Source organism: Balaenoptera musculus, chromosome 9 (assembly GCF_009873245.2).
Source record: "Balaenoptera musculus isolate JJ_BM4_2016_0621 chromosome 9, mBalMus1.pri.v3, whole genome shotgun sequence".
Classification (NCBI taxonomy): domain Eukaryota; kingdom Metazoa; phylum Chordata; class Mammalia; order Artiodactyla; family Balaenopteridae; genus Balaenoptera; species Balaenoptera musculus.
The window spans coordinates 87,357,694-87,377,372 of NC_045793.1; the positions used below are offsets into that span (position 1 = coordinate 87,357,694).

Here is a 19,679-nt window from a genome sequence, read left to right on the forward strand (position 1 = left end):
GTCTTTAAACAGAAACACATTGAAAACAAGGTTATATATTGATCAGTTGACAAAAATATTAGGACCCGAGGCTCGTAGAAGCCTAACCCTGTATTTCCCCTAGGAGCAATGGTTTGATATTTGCTAATTCAGTGTTTGTGGTGACATTATAGAAAACACATAACTACCATAAATTATGAGAAACAAAGGGAAGACAGGAAAAGCCACAATTTCATTTTTATGATTTCTTTATTATGATTTTATTTTTTGTTTTGTTTGAGGAATATAAAAGGAAACTCAAGATCGATCTCCAATACAAGAAATAAAAATAAACATATTTTGTTTCCTCAACATTGGTTATATGAAGTTTATTGAGTCTCTGGAAATTTAGAGAGATGACAGGAAAATTAGATGCCATGCCCCATGGATCTCTTAGCTCCTCCATGATCCCTGGCTTGGTGTGGGATACACAGTAAAAGATTTTGTTGATAAGATATTGACATTGATAAGATGGACATTCCAAGACTCCCATGAAATATTCCAGTTTCAAAAAATTCTAACCTGAGAAGCCCTGGATATCTCACTGAAGACCTAGGCCATTAGTTCATCAGATGACTGCATGTTTTATAGTCTTGTTAAGAGTGGACCTTTGGATATTTCTGCCCTATATTTCTCTTGATCTAGACCCTTAAGGATTCACATAGTGGATCTTTCATGGTAGGTCCATGCTGGAGGGTTTCCTAGTCTGGATCTCTTTATCTATGCTAGAGATGTACTTGCAGGACATAACAAAGAACCTACCAACTATTATTCTAGCTTTAACCAAAATCAGGCAATTCTCTATGGGTTGCTGAAATCAGGCTTTTGTTTAAAGTTCTTTCCATGAAATTTATAATGAACAAGGACTAAGACCTCTAAGGAGTATTAAGATAAACATTATTTACTGTTGACATTTCAAACCAAGTAGATTAAAAAGTGAATGTTTTAATTTTTTATCCCAAAACATGTACTCCCTAAAGAACCATCAAATTTAGTAAGTTAGAAACTACAAATATGTCAAATTAATAGGCATAATATCAAGAAAAGGATCTCAGTACTATAAATAATAATTGTTATTAAATTTACTTACTTCCTTTGGTACAAATAGAAACATAAAGGGTTTCTTTCTTTTAAGAGAACTGTATTAAGGGAAATGAAAATTTGCTTTTGGAATCTGATCCAGATACAGTAAATGCAGATCCTCTCTTAAATATACTTTGCGTAAGAAAAAAAAAGAAGTTTGCATATATTGTGAATATAGACTGATGAAAGTAATTTTCATATGGGGCTTATAAAAACATATCTTGCTACTTTAAAATCCCAACATGTATTGGTGTTAAATAATTTGTTTAGATCTGAAAAACAAGTCTGTAAGTGGGCATAATGCATCAGTTCCAGGTTGAGAGCAGATATGGGGTAGAAGTTTCCGACACTGCCATGAGGAATCAGTAGACGATTCTAGGAGTCAGGGCAGGCTGGGCATGAGAAAATCCGGAAAGGTTTTCCAGCAAGAAGGAGAAGGCAGAGAGTCAAGGTCGGAGGGTGGGAATTCCGTAGGAGTTGAGGACCAGAAATCAGCTCTTCAGGTTTTTGATTCTCTGATGGCTGCCTCTTTGAAACCCTCTCCCCTGGTCTTTGTGACACAGCACTCTTCTGGTTCTCATATTTTACCATCCTTTTGGTTCCTGTGGCTTCACATTGACATCCATATCCATTCTGTGCTGTTTGTAATACTTAGATGCTTAACTGCATGTTAGATATTTCTACTTGGTGGCTTGTCAGTCTATTCAAAACAGAAATACTACTACTACACTCTCCCCAACTCACGGCTCCCTCTCTACTCTCATTGCCATGACATTACTTAACTTCAGTTGGAGTCATATTTCATGGTGCTCTCTCAACTCTCCCCTCTCCTTCCATTTTTCATCCCTTATCAGATTCTATAGATGCTATTACTCTTTGACAAAAATAGTTGCTACCCCTTCACCACCCCTCCTGCCACCACACTAGTTCACCTCTTACCTAGTTCCCGCCACTACACTAGCACCTCTCACCTAGCACAGCATTTCCTACTGGTTTCTAGCAGAAGATTCATTCCTAAAAATGGTGCTAGAAAAAAAAAAGATTCCCATTATCAACCAAAATTTGAAAAATGCAGCATATGTTATTTTCTTCTTGGCCAGCCATAATGCACATTAGCAAATTACTGATAACTTTCAGAGCCACCTGTCCTGGAACTCTGTCGTCACATAACATTTATCAACATCTAGGTACTCACGTTCCAGCAAACACACTTCGGGAAACAATGACTTGGACTATTTAAATGGCCTCTAAACTTCTCTCTCTGCCTAATCTTTCCCTTTCCAGTGCACCTACAATTTCAATGATAGATTAATTTCTCTCAAATGCTTAACTGATTATATTATTCCTTTGCTCAAAACCTTCAGTGGCTCCCCACTGATCTAAGCAGTGATTTAAGCACCAGGCTCTCCACAACATGGTACCAATATTCCTTTCCAGTATTATCTCCCTGCCCCCCACGTGGCAGGGTGGCACAGGAGAAGACGTGAACTTTGGAGTCAGACCCAGGTTCAAATTCCAACTGTCCTTTAAAAAGTGCGAAACCATAGGCAAGTGATTTATTGCTTTGAACCCTTTCTTTGTTCATCTGCACGTGCAGGAATTAATTGCGTAGATGGGAGGATGTAGTGAGATAGTATTTGTGAAAGCTTCCTGCACAACTGTAGCACAACACTCTCTGCCCCCGTGGGCTGTAAACTCATTAGGCAGGTTGAGCCTCTTTCATGTGGTGGTCACTTAGTGTCTGCCTCTGGCAAGTGAACAATAATCTTTTAAAATTAAGAACCCAGAATTCCCACTTACTAGTGTCGATAAAAACTGATTAATAAAGCTATTTTTGGCCTTTATTTGGGGTATTTTCTATGGTCCCGAAGGGACAGGAGCCAGTTCCCATAGCACATCCAAGTTTTTTAGGCGGAACTATGCCACTGGCCCTTGGCTAAGTGGGGTGTGCAGGGCCCAAGAATCAACAGCAGTGCCTGGAAAGCAAATCCCTGATTCACAGAGATGAAACAAAAGCCCAATGCAAGAGTCAGAAAGCTATACCTTTGTTAGATTTAGAAAAGCTTAAAAGTGCTTATGATTTCACTTGAAAGTCCAACGTGAGCAAAATACAAAGCCCTCAATACCCCTTCCTAAGAAGGAAAAGGGGATTTTTGTTTGATGTCTTCACTAGTGTAGCCTAAGTGCCTGGAACAATGTCTTGCATGTAGGGGATGCTCAATAAATATATGATGGATGGATGGATGGATGGAAGGATGGATGGATGGAAGGATGGATGGATGGATACATCTTCTATATGCTCCAGCATAGTGCTGAGTATACAGATCTTTAATAAATTCTTGACTGGACTTGACAGGCTAAATATGTGGATCTATAGCCTATCAAGTCAAAGGCATTTAATAATGTACCTTGAACTAAATATCGTTCCTATATATTTCTACTTTATAAGATATTTTAATCTATTATCTATATTATCATCATTCTCTTTCTTTTTAAAGTTACCTAATCATTCACTTATTTTCTCCCCTTACAGTAGGGGAGTGTCACAGTTTGAAAGTGGGTGAGGAGAGAGAAATGAAATTAGGAGATTAGATATTTTTAGTCAAAAATTTAATATGCTAAAATTGGTTTGAATACATTAAATGGAATGAAGAGAAAAAGAAACTTAATTTTTTAAAAAGCTGGAAGAAGATGGAGGAAAATGAGACATAAGGTGTGTAGAACATGTTTGACAAATTTGTTTGGAAAGAATGTTACATTTTATACACTGCATTTTTTTCCTTCAGCACTGCACCACTCAAAATTTTTGTAACTATCATTCCTGTATGAGGGGAGAATAGCCAAATTCCTCCTTCACAGTTACAGGAACCAAGGCTCAGCAAAGTTAATGATCTATAGATCCAATAAGAAGTAGATGCAGGGGTGGAATCTAGGTCTCCTGAATATCCAGGAGTAAATACAGTTTGGAAGTGTAAAGTGAGCCTGACACATTTAGAGAACATGAATACTTAGGCTGAATAGGAGCGTTTGGCTGGAATGAAGGAGTATATAGAAAAATCATAGGAAATCAGGTTAAAGAAATAAATAAGAGATAGATTACAAAGCACTTTATATAATACAATAAGAATTCAGACTTTTAGCCATAATTTTATTTTTTTTAATTTTGGCTGCGTTGGGTCTTTGTTGCAGTGTGCGGGCTTCTCATTGTGGTGGCTTCTCTTGTTAGGGAGCACAGGCTCTAGGCACGTGGGCTCAGTAGTTGTGGCTCATGGGCTCTAGAGCACAGGCTCAGTAGTTGTGACACACAGGCTTAGTTGCTCTGCGGCATGTGGGATCTTCCCGGACCAGGGCTCGAACCCGTGTCCCCCTGCATTGGCAGGCGGATTCTTAACCACTGAGCCACCAAGGAAGTCCCCTAGCCATAATTTTGAAATTATTTTTAAAACAATAAAATCCTTTTTTAATAAGAAACCTTACATGAGATGCCAATATGTAAAATAAATTAAAAGGAGGTGGTTCCTTCAGTAGAAGTTGTTCCCCCTTCCTGTCCTCAGCCTCTCAGGAGAAAAGTTTGAAAACCATGAAAAAAGGTTCGAAAAGTGTGAAAAGTCATGAATGCAGACGTGTTTGGGGCAAAGCAGTGACATAGCAAGTGGCATAGAGACCAGGTGGAGGGCCCACTGCGGAGGCAGAAACACAGAGAGGGGACTGCCAGGGCTGCCAGCGGGGAGGGCAGGCAATGATGCCGGAGACAAAAGAAGAATCAGAACCGAGATGGGATGGACTAGTTCAGAGATTCGTACTTGGCAGCTGTGGAAGGACAGTACAGGCACAGAACTGGTGAAAAGCAAAGGAGGAGGCTGCTGGTTTTGATGAAAGGCAAGATGTATTTTAACAGTGTTTCCATCAGTTAGACATTCCTCCTACGCTATGCAGTGGTCGGAGAAATAGAAAGCAGCACTTTTTTCTCTACCAGTTTTCTTCCCTTTTCAAACAGATGAAACAAAAGTCCACTGCAAGAACCAGAAAGCTTAACTTCATTATATTTAAAATTTTAAGTGCTTGAGATTTCACCTGAAAGCCCAACGTGAAGAAAATACAGAATTCTCAATGCCCCATTCCAAGAAGGAAAAAGAACCATTTCCATTTTTGTAACATTTCTGTCCTTCACATAATCTGGATAACTAGCACATTCAATTTTATCTTTAAAAACTGTTTACCCCACTGTGGAGTTAAGTATCATGAAATGATTTACTTCAAGTATAATTATTTTAAGATTCAAGATTTTTCTTGTGCTTTTTAAAAATAAAAGATGAAAGTGAAACTTGTTGAGTATGTGCATCTGACCAACTGCAGGAATTCCAAAGCGGATGGTTTTGATTGAGAACAAATAACAGTGTTGGGGCACACTTGAGTGTGATGAGGGCAATCTCCTCTTCCTCCGCGTTTCTGAGACTGGTGATGCAAAGCGCTCCCGCCCTTTTCTGAGAACACGGAAAGCCTGACTCAGGAAGGCAGCTGCAGCTCTTAAAAGAGCTCCAGCCCGGCCCCCTTCCCTGCTGGGGCGAGCACCACCGCGAAGATGAAGCTGGCGAAGTGGTGCTGGCTGAGCTCGGCTGTCCTTGCTGCTTATGGTTTTTTGGTTGTGGCAAACAATGCAACAGAGGAAATTAAAGATGAAGCAGCCCAGGACGCCTGCCCGGTGAGACTAGAAAGCAGAGCGAAATGCGAGGAGGGAGGCGACTGTCCCTACCAGGTGAACCTGCCCCCGCTGACTATTCAGCTCCCCAAGCAGTTTGGCAGGATCGAGGAGGTGTTCAAAGAAGTCCAGAACCTCAAGGAAATTGTAAAGAGCCTGAAGAAGTCTTGCCAAGACTGCAAACTGCAGGCTGATGACAACCGAGACCCGGGCAGAAATGGACTGCTGTTACCCGGCACAGGAGCTCTGGGAGAAGCTGGTGACAACAGAGTTAGAGAGTTAGAGAGCGAGGTTAACAAGCTGTCCTCTGACCTTAAGGATGCCAAGGAGGAGATCGACGTGCTTCAGGGTCGCCTGGAGAAGCTGAATCTTGTAAATATGAACAACATAGAACATTATGTTGATAGCAAAGTGGCAAACCTAACATTTGTTGTCAATAGTTTGGATGGCAAATGTTCATCTAAGTGTCCCACTCAAGAACAAATACAATCACGTCCAGGTATGTATAATAATGTTTTCTTATCATTTGTTCATGAATGTTATATAGCTAGACAGTATCTATAAACATTAACCTGAGCATATAAGTTAAATAAAGGATGAATTATATAAGTTAAGCCTTTTATTCATCAAGGTAATACAGAAAAAACTATTATCTTTGCACATGTGCCCACAGAAAGGAATAGGACCTAATTACAAAAAATCATAATGAGTTCTGTATGCGTTAGAAAGCACTTTCAATTTCAAAGATCTTATGTGCTGACGCCAGAGCTACACACAAACAGAAGTGGAGGGAGAGAATTTCTTTTCTTTTTTTTTTTTAAACATCTTTATTGGAGTATAATTGCTTTACAATGGTGTGTTAGTTTCTGCTGTATAACAAAGTGAATCAGCTATACGTATACATATATCCCCGTATCTCCTCCCTCTTGTGTCTCCCTCCCACCCTCCCTATCCCATCCCTCTAGGTGGTCACAAAGCACCGAGCTGATCTCCCTGTGCTATGCGGCTGCTTCCCACTAGCTAGCTATTTTACGTTTGGTAGTGTATATAAGTCCATGCCACTCTCTCACTTTGTCCCAGCTTACCCTTCCCCCTCCCCGTGTCCTCAAGTCCGTTCTCTACGTCTGCATCTTTATTCCTGCCCTGCCCCTAGGTTCTACAGAACCATTTTTTTCTTTTTTTCTTTTTTTTAGATTCCATATATATATGTGTTAGCATACAGTATTTGTTTTTCTGACTTACTTCACTCTGTGTGACAGACTCTAGGTCCATCCACCTCACTACAAATAACTCAATTTCATTTCTTTTTATGGCTGAGTAATATTCTAAGAGAATTTCTTAATGTTTCAGTGAGTTTAACTTATTTATCTCTTCACTGAAGTGTTTGAGAACAGTAGAGTTAAGGCAGTGTTTGTGGTTGTACTCTGTTCTTTGGAAATCAGTTTTTTTGTGTGGTCAGGTGACTGATCCTTATACAGCGACAAGAGACCTCTGAAAGATTTTAGCAAGTAATCTGCAGTTCATAATCCCAAATGTCTAGTGGAAATGGGAGATTTTATAGATGGGATAAAAGCAGCTATATGGCTTCATATGTGTGCAAAACTTTTTGCTTTGAGACCTAGTGGCCCAAAAACATTTTAAGGGGAGTTTTGGCATGCCACTAAGGGAAGGAATGCATTCTTATTTCTTCCTCTCTTTCACTAGAATTCAAGCATGTAACAATAGAACCCATCTTCCCCATCCAGATTATTTGCTGATGATCTGAATTAGCTTTAATAAATATATGTTAAAGGCCATAAACCTAACTGCCTGTTCTGCCCACGAACTGCTAGCTGTGGCACTGGTTCCCCCAAACCCTGGTTTTTCCACATGAGTTTCTGGGACCATTGCTGATGGTGGTCTTATCACACTTCGGAAAGCCATCTGTGCATGAGTGTGAGGTTGAAGGGATATGGTGCCTGAAGCAGAGATCATGAAACAAGCACCTCATGCATCTTTGCTAGGTAGATTCCCCAGGGAATCTACCCAGTGAAGGTATTTGGGAGATTCCAGGACCACTGTTGCTAATACTCCCAGCGGCCTGTATCTAAATGTGCCCTGAACATTGCAAGGCAGAGTTTCACATCTTAGGTGACATACCTGGGTGAACATTAGATGTGGCACTGCATGGCAATTTGTAATGATAAGAACAAGATTCTACTGTCTTTTTTTCTACTAAGTTTTGGGGAACTATCTGAATATTCTGAGTTCTCAGTACACATGAAGAGATTATTTGTGGCTCATGAGTGGCTTGTATTAAACTTGCCTGATCCAGTACCAATTTTTTAAAAAATTATTTTGGAGTAAATATCTGTATTGGTTCCTACAGAACCACATTAACTGTTTATTACACTAATCCTGAGCATAATCACCTGTGGTTTCCTTCTAGAAACCAGACATGTGAAACACTAGCTAAATATTTTCCTGGATAATAAATTCAGAGTAAGAATATTGGTATATTATTGAAGTTTTTTAAAACAACTTAAGCTTCTCTATCTAATTGTCAAGCAAGTAAAATAAATGGAAATGTTGATCAATGCTGTATTTTAGAATTTTAATAAATCATTTGGAAAAATCCTATAAAACTGCCTGAAAGTGGAGTCTAGCAGCCTCTTTAGGTGAAAGGATATAGAAGCCTGTGCTTCCTCTGTATACATGGAATGCAGTTCTAGGAGAGTTAGAATCATCTGACTTTCAGGACAAAGGGATGCAGTGGTTACAAGGACAAGCTTTGCAGCCAGCCAGGTCTGAGCTCAGTCCTGGCTCTGCCATTTAAAACTTCTGTGAAGTTGGGCAAGCCACGGATCCTTTTTGAGCCTAATATTCTTTCTCACCAGCAGGTTGTTAATAATATCTACATCATAAAGTTCATGTGCAGATTAAGTGTGAAAATGTTATCAAGTCTTTGGCAGAATCCCTAGAACACATGTGGAGCCCTCACTAAATATTACTAAGTTACTAAAACTATCACTTCTATTTCTTCTTGTTGTTGTTTGTTGGTGGTATTGTCAGTATTATTACCAACCAAGACTGTGTTGGGGAGCTTTGTCTGCTTTATGACACCAGGTTCTTGTTCTGAGGCGTTAACAAGCTTTTGCTAAACAGGTTCAAGTAAGTTTAGCCGAGCAAGGTTTCATTATCACCATTGATCAAATTATAAAACTGCTTTCGTGCATATAAAGAATTCTTTAGATGCCTAGTTTTTATTAACAAAATCCAACGCCTTTCTTTTTTTACCCCTGCAGTTCAACATCTTATATATAAAGATTGCTCTGAATACTACACAATAGGCAAAAGAAGCAGTGAGCTCTACAGAGTTACACCGGATCCCAAAAATAGTAGCTTCGAAGTTTTCTGTGACATGGAGACCATGGGGGGAGGCTGGACAGTGCTGCAGGCACGTGTTGATGGAAGCACCAACTTCACCAGAACATGGCAAGACTACAAAGTGGGCTTTGGAAACCCCAGAAGAGAATTTTGGCTGGGGAACGATAAAATCCATCTTCTGACTAAGAGTAAGGACATGATTCTAAGAATAGATCTTGAAGACTTTAACGGTGTCAAACTCTATGCCTTGTATGATCACTTTTATGTGGCCAACGAGTTTCTCAAATACCGTCTACACATTGGTAACTATAATGGCACAGCTGGAGATGCCTTACGTTTCAGTAAACATTACAACCACGATATGAAGTTTTTCACCACCCCGGATAGAGACAACGATCGATACCCCTCTGGGAACTGTGGGCTCTACTACAGTTCAGGCTGGTGGTTTGATGCATGTCTTTCTGCAAACTTAAATGGCAAATATTATCACCAGAAATACAGAGGTGTCCGAAATGGGATTTTCTGGGGGACCTGGCCTGGTATAAGTGAGGCACAACCTGGTGGCTACAAGTCCTCCTTCAAAGAAGTCAAAATGCTGATCAGACCCAAGCACTTTAAGCCATAAATCACTAATGCTCATTCTTTTGGGTATTCATTACCTAATAGGGCAATTAATTCCTTCAGCACTTTGGAATATGTTTCATACTCTTTTTCCATGGCTTAAAATTTCTCTCTGAGCAATGGATTCTTATGCTATACAGCATTTGAAATAAAGCTGAAAAATACGCCATTTAAAGAAGTCCTTTGTTGCTGTTATGCTGTTATCCAAATAAACACTTGCGAGCAATTGGGAATTTTGAGAATCACACATTTCTCTTATTTGAAAAGTTTTTAGTCATATTACTCGCTCTAATTAAAAAAATACTTGTTTGTTCAGTAGGCTAGATTTTACACAAGTAACCTGTATTTTGACTGTGACTTAAACACATCTTTTCAGGCTATAAATAGTTATTGGGTATTTATTTGTCTCTAAATAACCTATTCCTCATTCTGAGATAAACTTACTCAATTTATGGCATTTACAGCATTTTAATTTCCAAGCAAAGGGAAACATACGTAATTAAACCTGTTCATGCACTATTCGTGAAATGTAAAATTTTATCATTTAAAATATTTTAAAATGTGATAGCATAACATCACTCCTAAAAGCGTTCAGAAAATGAATTTAACCTTAAAGACCATGGTTTAAAGGTAATTCATTCATAGTTTATAACTCTTTAGATGTTTGATGGTAAAAACTGCTTTAACATGAAAAATATCTTCCTTTGCTCTAATGCACAATAGTTTTAAATTTAAGACTGCTCACCACTGTGCGAGACTACTGGTAGACTTTCTTTTGGAGAGGTAAGTGTGGGTGAGGAATGAAGCACTTATATATAGGCCAATTTTATATCCAAAGCGATAATATCATTAAGTGATTCACATCATAGAAAGCTGTTTTATAGGACAAATAGATAAATCTATTTATAAAAAAATATGAATTTTGAAATATATAGAACCGTAGTTCAAATATTATATATTTCAACCCTAAATGGTATATTGCTTGTTTTGCTATCAGAAGATTCAAATACGGGTGTTTATTTTTTTTAACAAAACAAAAGTATCTGGAACTTTTATAATTCATTAATTAAATCCAGAATGCAAAAATGATATTCAAAAGATTATAAAAATAGTTTGTTAAATTTCACCATTGTAAAAAGGGACCATTTCAGAGAGAACAGCTGTATTCTAGTGCACGTTTAAAAAAGTGCTCTAGGATAAAATTTGAAAAGGATACACCATACTGTATGTGAGTCATAGAAATACATTCAACCTTCAATTTCTGGTGTCTGTTTCTACTAAAGTAACCAAGTTTTCAAAAATAAATTCACAAAGATGCAGCTTTACCCATTATTTGAAAATGATTAAGGAGGATAGTAGCTTTAGGTAAGAAGTTAATTTTTCAACTAACGTCTTTTATAGAAAATTCTAATCAAAAAGAAGCAAGATATTCTTTTAAAAGTATATAACATACAAAGTGTTCAGGTAAACATGATGAAAACTATATTATTAATACTATTAAAATACTAAAGCAAGAGAAATGCAAATAGAATTAAGTGATGACAAAAATAAAAAATATCGTAGATTTCAAAGGCTTCATATCTACTCAATAATAAATCAAATGTAAATGTTGTAACTAATTTATTCTTTATTTCTCTCTCTTTTCTGTTTTCTAAAAAAGACTGAAGATTTTGATATTATACAATGTATTCATTTCAGATAAGGGCATTTTCACTTACTATATATAACTATTAATATATGTATAAGTTTAGATAAATTTCTGTGATAAAAATGGAATCCTTAAAAAAATACAGTTCTAAAGAAAAATAGCTCATATAGCAAGTGTCCACTGATTTAATAGGAACTAGGTATCATTTCAGGAGAATTTGGCAAATAATTCATTAATCTACGTAAATACTTAAAAGCTTGTCTTTCTATCTTTCCACCTTATATTAAATAACTAAAACTTTATTTCCCATTATACTTTTATGGCACCTTTCTAATAACAAACTGTAACATAGAAATTCCTTTTTGAAATCATTTCGTGTCACTTATTATATTATAAAATATGTTTTAGATTTTGATAATCTTTAACATATTGATGGAAATAGATTATATCTGAGAGAGTCTTTTGCCTTAACATAACTGTTCACTAATATATGCTAATGTTCATAAATGTGGATTGACTACTAACAAATACATTATTTTAGAGTCTTGTCTCGGTTTCATTTTACTGGCTAATATTTGTTATCTTAATTAACAAATTATTTCTGCGCTTTATCATACTTTGAAAATATTGACTAAAATTAGGCCTTTAGAAATTCCAAATGGAACTGGCTCACATATCACAGAAAAAAAATCAGATTTTCTGATAAGTAGTAATGCTCTAAATGAAATGATGACACATCCATCCAATAAATAAAGAGCTTAAATATACGACGATAAAAGATATCCAAATAACAAAATTCGCTGGTCCTTATTTCTGAATGGCTACCCAAGAAAAGGGTAGAAGGTTTAAAGGTAAAAAATGATGGGTAATGTCGTCATGATAAGCTCTTGCTTAGAATTCTTATTTTCCTTTATGTATAAATAGGTTTATGTTTTGTGTCTTTTAAAAACCTTGTGAAATAAAAGATTTAATCTTCTCAACTATTTATTTCTTCAATGCAGAAACATTAAGTATTATTTGTAAAATAATTTTTATATATTTACTCTTGGCTGAAAACTTGCATAATGTTTACCTAACTAGACAATATCTTTGACCCTGTGAAGACTTTAATGAGTACTATTTCATTAACAGGAAGACAGAGACAAATACAGGAACACCATTATCTTATTTCCCTCTAGAATACTGTTGACACATTTGAAATACAGAAGTTTCAGTTTCATTTTGCAGCGTTCAACTCCATCTCCCCTTTTTTCCATCATGCTTGTTGCTGTTCTAGTTTAGCCCTCATCAGCCTCTTAGGATAATGCAAGCCCTTCCTAATAGTGACCTGTGCCCCCAGTTTGAATCTATTCCAATCCATCCTCCATATCACTGCCAGAGGGATTATTCAAAACTACAATTCTGATCATGTTATTTTCCTGCTTAAAACCTGTCAACATCTCCTCATTTTGTATATGATAAAATCCAGCAAATAAGCCCCTTCATGAACCGATTTCTGCCTACCCTTTCAGTGTCCTTTCTGCCACTACTCACACTCCTGCCAAACTGAATGCCTTGTTGTTCTAGTACAAACCATATTCTCTCCTATTTTCATTACTTTGTGTTACTCTTCCCTTGGTCTAGATAGAATGCCATCCTTGACCCCCACTGAGTTTTGTCTTATTATCCATAATTAAGAGCAGGGACTCAGCAGCCAGACTTAACTAGGTTTGAATTTCAGCTCCATTATTTGCAAGCTGTGTGAAAACAGGCAAAATCACTTAATCTCATTGTTCTTTGGTTCCTTCAATTATAAAACTGGGATAACAGTAGAATAGAGTTATTGAGACGATTAAATGAGATAGCATATGCAAAGCACCTAGAACATACATATATATTATCATCATCATCTTCCTCCTAAATAATTATCTTTCCTGGGCAGTCTTCCCTGATGACATCAGGAGGGGTTTGGTGCCTTGTCTCTTTGGTCCTATACCGTCCTATATATTCCTTATTATACATTACATTATTCCATAATCGTCTAGGTTCTACCCTAGAATCAATCTGTTAGGCTAGGATGTAAAGGAAATTTGAGACAAGAGTGTTATTACTCAAAGTGGTTCATGAATATGTTACCATAGATGAAGAGCTGTAGTCTAAAGAAGCCAGAGTTACAACTGGGGAAGGAGTAGGTACCATCAAATCTGAGGATCTGGGAGATTGTTAATGTGGTTTAGAAGTGATTGACTTCAGGGGAGGATATGGCAAGACAGGATCACATATACTATAGCATTGCATACAAAAGAATGACAAACTTTTAGAAGGGGTTCTAGGAACATGCCTCTGGGTATATATCATGCAGAGGAGTATGGTTGTACTAGGCCAGACAGTGATTGTTCTACCTGGCTGAGTTCCTAAAGAAAAAAGTAGTTTTTCATACTTATACCATATTGCAAATTTGAAATTAATTTTAATCATACCAAAAGCATAAATGCTTTAATTTTTTTAAAAAAATTATAGCTTAGACTAAAGACCCCTTTGCAAACCACCTTCAATTCCAATGTCCTCCCTCTCCCCAGAAGTAACAAGCAGAGTTGGCTGAATCCAAACTCGAAATTCATTCTGTGCATTGCCAATTTGCAATGTTTACTGAATCATAGCTCTGCCAGGTTTCTTTTGTTTATTGATTGGGAAGAGTTGGAAGTGAGAAGTGAGGGAAATTGGGGGTACTTGGAGAACTCGGAGTCCCCTGAATTCCCAAATGTGACTGAGCCTCCGTGACTCCTTGAAGTGGTCCCTCCCCCACATTAGATAGAGGTCTTCTTGCTGAAGGCACTGTTGTCTTCTTTCCTGAGGGAGTAATCTTTCCAAAAAATTGTTAATACAATTTTTAAAGGTGACTTTCCATTTACAGTCATTACAAACTACTGGCTATACTGCCCATGTTACACAGTACATCCTTGGGTCTATCTTATACCCAATAGTTTGTACCTCCTGCTCTCCCACCCCTATATTGCCCCTCCTCCCTCCCCACTGGTAATCACTAGTTTGTTCTCTATGTCTGTGAGTCTGCTTCTTTTTGTTATATTCACTATTTTGTTGTATTTTCTAGATTCCACATAAAAGTGATATCATTTAGTATTTATCTTTCTCTGTCTGACTTGTTTCACTTAGCATAATGCCCTCCAAGTCCATCCATGTTACTGCAAATGACAAAATTTCATTCTTTTTTATGGCTGAGTAGTATTCTGTTGTATTTATATACCACATCTTCTTTATCCATTCATCTGTTGATGGACACTTAGGTTGCTTCCATATCTTGGCAATTGTAAATAATGCCACCATGAACGTTGGGGTGCATGTATCTTGACAGCTACATGTAAAAGAATGAAATTAGAACATTCTCTAATACCATATACAAAAAATAAACTCAAATGGATTAAAGACCTAAATGTAAGATCGGATACTATAAAACTCGTAGAGGAAAACATAGGCAGAACACTCTGACATAAATAGCAGCAATATTTTTTTGAATTTGTCTCCTAAAGTAGAGGAAATAAAAGCAAAAATAAACAAATGGAACTTAATTAAACTTAGCTTTTGCACAACAAAGGAAATCATTGAGGGCTTCCCTGGTGGTGCAGTGGTTAAGAATCCACCTGCCAATGCAGGGGACACGAGTTCGAACTCCGGTCTGGGAAGATCCTACATGCCGCAGAGCAACTAGGCCCAGGCGCCACAACTACTGAGCCTGCGCTCTAGAGCCCGTGCTCCACAACAAGAGAAACCACCACAAGGAGAAGCCCATGCACCGCAACGAAGAGTAGACCCAGCTTGCCACAACTAGAGAAAGCCTGTGTGCAGCAACGAAGACCCAATGCAGCCAAAAATAAATAAAAATAAATACATTAAAAAAAAAAGGAAACCATTGACAAAAAAAAAAAAAAGACAACCTACTGAATGGGAGAAAATATTTGCAAATGATATGACCAGTAAAGGATTAATATCCAACATATATAAACAGCTCATACAACTCAACATCAACAAAACAAACTACCCAATCAAAAAATGGGAAGAAGACCTGAATAGACATTTTTTCCAAAGAGGAAATGCAAATGGCTGGCCAACAGGCACGTGAAAAGATGCTCAGCATCACTAATCATCTGGGAAATGCAAATCAAAACCAAATAAGATATCATCTCACACCTGTCAGCACGGCTATCATCCAAAAGAACAGAAACAACAAATGTTGGTGAGGATGTGGAGAAAAGGGAACCCTTGTGCACTGTTGGTGGGAATGTAAATTGGTGCAGCCACTGTGGAAAACAGTATGGAGATTTCTCAAAAAACTAAAAATAGAACTATCATATGACCCAGCAATTCCACTCCTGGGTATATATCTGAAAAAAACAAAAACACTAATTCTGAGGGAGTGATCTTAACTCTCCTTTAGGCTCCTCCATCCCCCTCCTCAGCATCCCCAGATCTGTAACCAGGGCAAGACATGCCCTCTGGTCAATTATAAAGTCAAACTGGCGGAGAAGCCTTTATACAACTTTGCTAATTTATATCAGCAGAAAGCTGGGGAATATGCATAAAGACAGATTTTGAGGTTTCTTGACTAAAGAAGAAAAAACAGAATTTCAGATGTAACCGAGTTCATTGATATAGGTATATTTACCAGAAATTCTGAATTCAACGGGCTAGTTTGGGCAGATATGTTTGGTTCCTATAGTTTGATTAGTTCACACCTACCTAGATTCAACAGCAGCTTGTATTAACTATAGTTGAGAAGCCAAAAATGTCTTGGAATTAAAAGATTTATGAAGATAGAAATGTTAGAGTGGAGTTTGCTGTCATTCGTTTAAAAGGTATTTATTGAGTGTATATGATGTGGTCTTCAAGGAAGACCAAAACAGACAAGACCCCTATACTCAGGGAGTTTATAATTAATCAGAAGAGATGAATAAATAAACAATATATGATAAATGCCATGAAAAACTAAGCAGCGTAAGGAGAGATAAGGAGTATCAGAGGAAAGGTGCTATTTTATACAGGTGGTCTGGGGAGACCTCTCTGTGGAGGTGACATTGGAACAGAGACTTAAAGTTACGGGAGAACAAGCCAGGCAGATATCCGGGAGAAGTATGCTCCAGGCAAAGGAAGCATCAGGTGCAAAGGTGCTTGGCACGCTTTAGGGTCAGCAAGGAGGCTGGAAAAGCAGACAGTCTCGGGTGGGAGGGGTTTAGGAGATGAGGTCAGAGAGAGCTTGGGGAGTTGGGGTTAAATAAGAAATGCGGGTGGGGCTGCCAGATCATCTACACCTTGTGAGTCATGGTGAGGATTTTGCCTTTTACTCAGAGTAGGTAAGAGCCGTTAAGGGTTTTGATTACAGAAGGTACATGATTTCATTCAGTTTTAAAAGCGGAGAATAGACTGTTGGGAGACAAGATTAAAGCATGGACACCAGTTTGATGGTGTTTGCAATAACCTTGGGGAGTGACAGTGGTTGCAGTGAAGTGGATCTTTAAGATAAAGGAGTGGACAGTGGAAAGATTTAGAGTTATCACAGAAAAGTACGGGATTTTAGCCTGAGCAACTTGAAGGACGGAGCCGCTGTTAACTGAGATGGGGAAGAACTGCGCAGGGGAGCTGTCTGGAAAGTGTGTGGGCGGGCGGGTAAGGGATGGGGACCAGCAGTTTTGAATCTTCTCAGTTCAAATATCTATAAGACAGCCAAGTGGATGGCATTTGGATGTTAGTGTGATGTTCAGGGAAGACATCTAGGTCGCTAGAATATAGATGGTAATGAATCTGTGGGACTAGATGAAATAACCTAGTAAATAGGTGTACATGGGGCAAACGCTTTCACAGAAGGGGTTGGAGATAGGGAGGAACCAGCGCAGTCGTATCCCATCCACCCACCCTGTAAATGTGCCATTTGAGAAGTCCCAGGGTTGCTTCCTTATGAAGAGGGCAGAGATTTCTTCCTACTGGAACAGATACTTTCTCTGGATTATTTGAGATTTGGATGTGCTTTTCCTTGCTTCTGCCAGCCACACTATTTTGTTGGGTTACTAGATGTCTTAGAAGCCATTATGTTACTCTACTATGGATTTCTGCAAATCATTGCTTTTGACTTAAGCAGTCACTTCACAGTGAAGGGAGGAAGCAATGACATACTGAAGCCTCAGACAGTGCGTCTTCTGGGAGACACCAGCTTGTGAGGGTGGAGGGTTGTCATGCAGGATACAGTGTGTGCATGCGCGTGTGTGTATGTGTGTACATAGCAAGAGAAATATGAACTAGGCCACAGACCAAAAAACATTCTTTGTTAACAGTGCAATGCCCAAGTTTGAGGAATCACGTATGGACATTTTAAATCATTAGAGCACTAGTTTGCTATGATTATAAACCTTTAGTTAAGCAGAGACTGGTTTTACTCCTTTTCTCTATTTTTAAGACATTAATGATCTTAAAACTTGCTTCTTTCACAAACATTCTCCAATAGTTATCCAAATTAGAGGTAACCTAAGTCTTGTATTTCTAATAGCTTTCAAAGAGCTTACACTGGAATGGCTATCAATAAATATGACCGGGAATTTTCACTTAGGTTGGGTCCAGCTGCAGGTGGAAATGAGAATAGCTCTCTGCATATGGGTAGGTTTCCCTTGTGGTGTGTAGATGCATGTACATGCACACATACACACACACGCACGCACACCCCACATGTACATATATGATATACATGAATGCTTATATGTGGTATTTGTAACACATCTGCTATAGCACACAAGGAAACCTGCCCATTGAAATAAAATAGACATGTAGCTCTTACATGTAGTCAAAAGTCAATACAACAAAAATCACACTTGGCCAATAGCTAACTTATTTTAAGCAATGTTATATAAAATAGAATTTTAGGCAGTTTAATTCCCTATAACAAAGTCTGTGCTATTAGTGCACCTGTTATTCCTTGAAGTGTTCCTTCTGTACTGCCTCTCTTCTCCTCCACAGCCCCATAGCATGGCTCCTTCTACTTTGCTCTTCTGCTCCTCAACAACTTTTCTGTCAGGTCAGCAGCATACTGTCCCCAAGCTCATACTCAATTCTGCCTGTGCACCTTTGCTCACCTAAAGTCCCAGGGGTAAACCACAATTAACACCATGATCTAGATAACTGGTGATCAGCATCTTCCTAGGCTTCACACAGTAACTCAAAACGATCTTTATTATTTTATTAGCCATTTTCAGAATGAAATCTGCACTGTAATGCTTAGAATATATACTCTTCTTTTGAAAGCAGAAAATCACATTTTAAAATAGACAGCTTTTTTTGTTTTAGCCCCTTAAAATAACTAGTACATTTATCTTTATTATCTGAATCCAATAAATATTTATCATTTGCCTACTATGTGTATAGCATGGTGTGACGTGCTTATTAAATTATTTTGAATAAGATCGTTTCCAAATAATAACTTTCTAAACTCTCAAAATACAAGTTCAATCTCTAGCATTCAAGATTTTCTCTGAGTGGCACTTCCCTGGTGGCACAGTGGTTGGGAGTCCACCTGCCAATGCAGGGGACACAGGTTCCAGCCCTGGTCCGGGAAGATCCCACATGCTGCGGAGCAACTAAGCCCGTGCGCCACAACTGCTGAGCCTGTGCTCTAGAGCCCACGAGCCACAACTACTGAGCCCGCACATTGCAACTACTGAAGCCTGCGTGCCTAGAGCCTGTGCTCTGCAACAAAAGAAGCCACCGCAATGAGAAGCCCACGCCCCACAACAAAGAGTAGCCCCTGCTCGCCTCAACTAGAGAAAGCCCGTGTGCAGCAACGAAGACCCAACACAGCCAAAAATACATAAATTAATTAATTAATTAAAAGAAAAGATTTTCTCTGAGTGATTAAGGATGACACTAAGATGAATTGCTTCTCTATTACAAAAGCCCTCATACAAAGGTTCAGCATATTTGGAATCATATAGAATCTGAAAACTTGCTCACTTTCTATCTCTGGAAATTGGTTTACTCATCTTCTACAAGAGGCAAGTAATTTGTGCTTACGTTGTGAAAGTTTATCAAAGAAGGGACCACAAAACTATTTGCCTACATTTATTTCCCATTCAGTAATGAGTATCATAATTTTTTTCAGTTAATCCAAGTAACCTGTTTTAATTTTTGTTTAGCGATTCTGCTTCTGAATACTCATAATGATAAGCAGCTGTCCCTTGCTGAGTGCCAACCATGTGCTGGACACTTTCC

General features: G+C 38.2%; 2 protein-coding genes across 2 annotated transcripts in view; one reads left to right on the plus strand and one right to left on the minus strand.

Annotated features, from left to right (window-relative positions):
- Window positions 1-19,679, minus strand: part of CCDC146 (coiled-coil domain containing 146) — a 138,554-nt gene that overhangs the window by 75,570 nt on the left and 43,305 nt on the right. The gene's annotated exons all lie outside the window — the stretch shown is intronic.
- FGL2 (fibrinogen like 2) lies at window positions 5,587-9,962 on the plus strand. Its single transcript, XM_036864253.1, has 2 exons — window positions 5,587-6,299; window positions 9,085-9,962. The coding sequence occupies exons 1-2, from the start codon at window positions 5,684-5,686 to the stop codon at window positions 9,789-9,791; spliced, it is 1,323 nt and encodes a 440-aa protein (XP_036720148.1). The 5' UTR covers window positions 5,587-5,683; the 3' UTR covers window positions 9,792-9,962.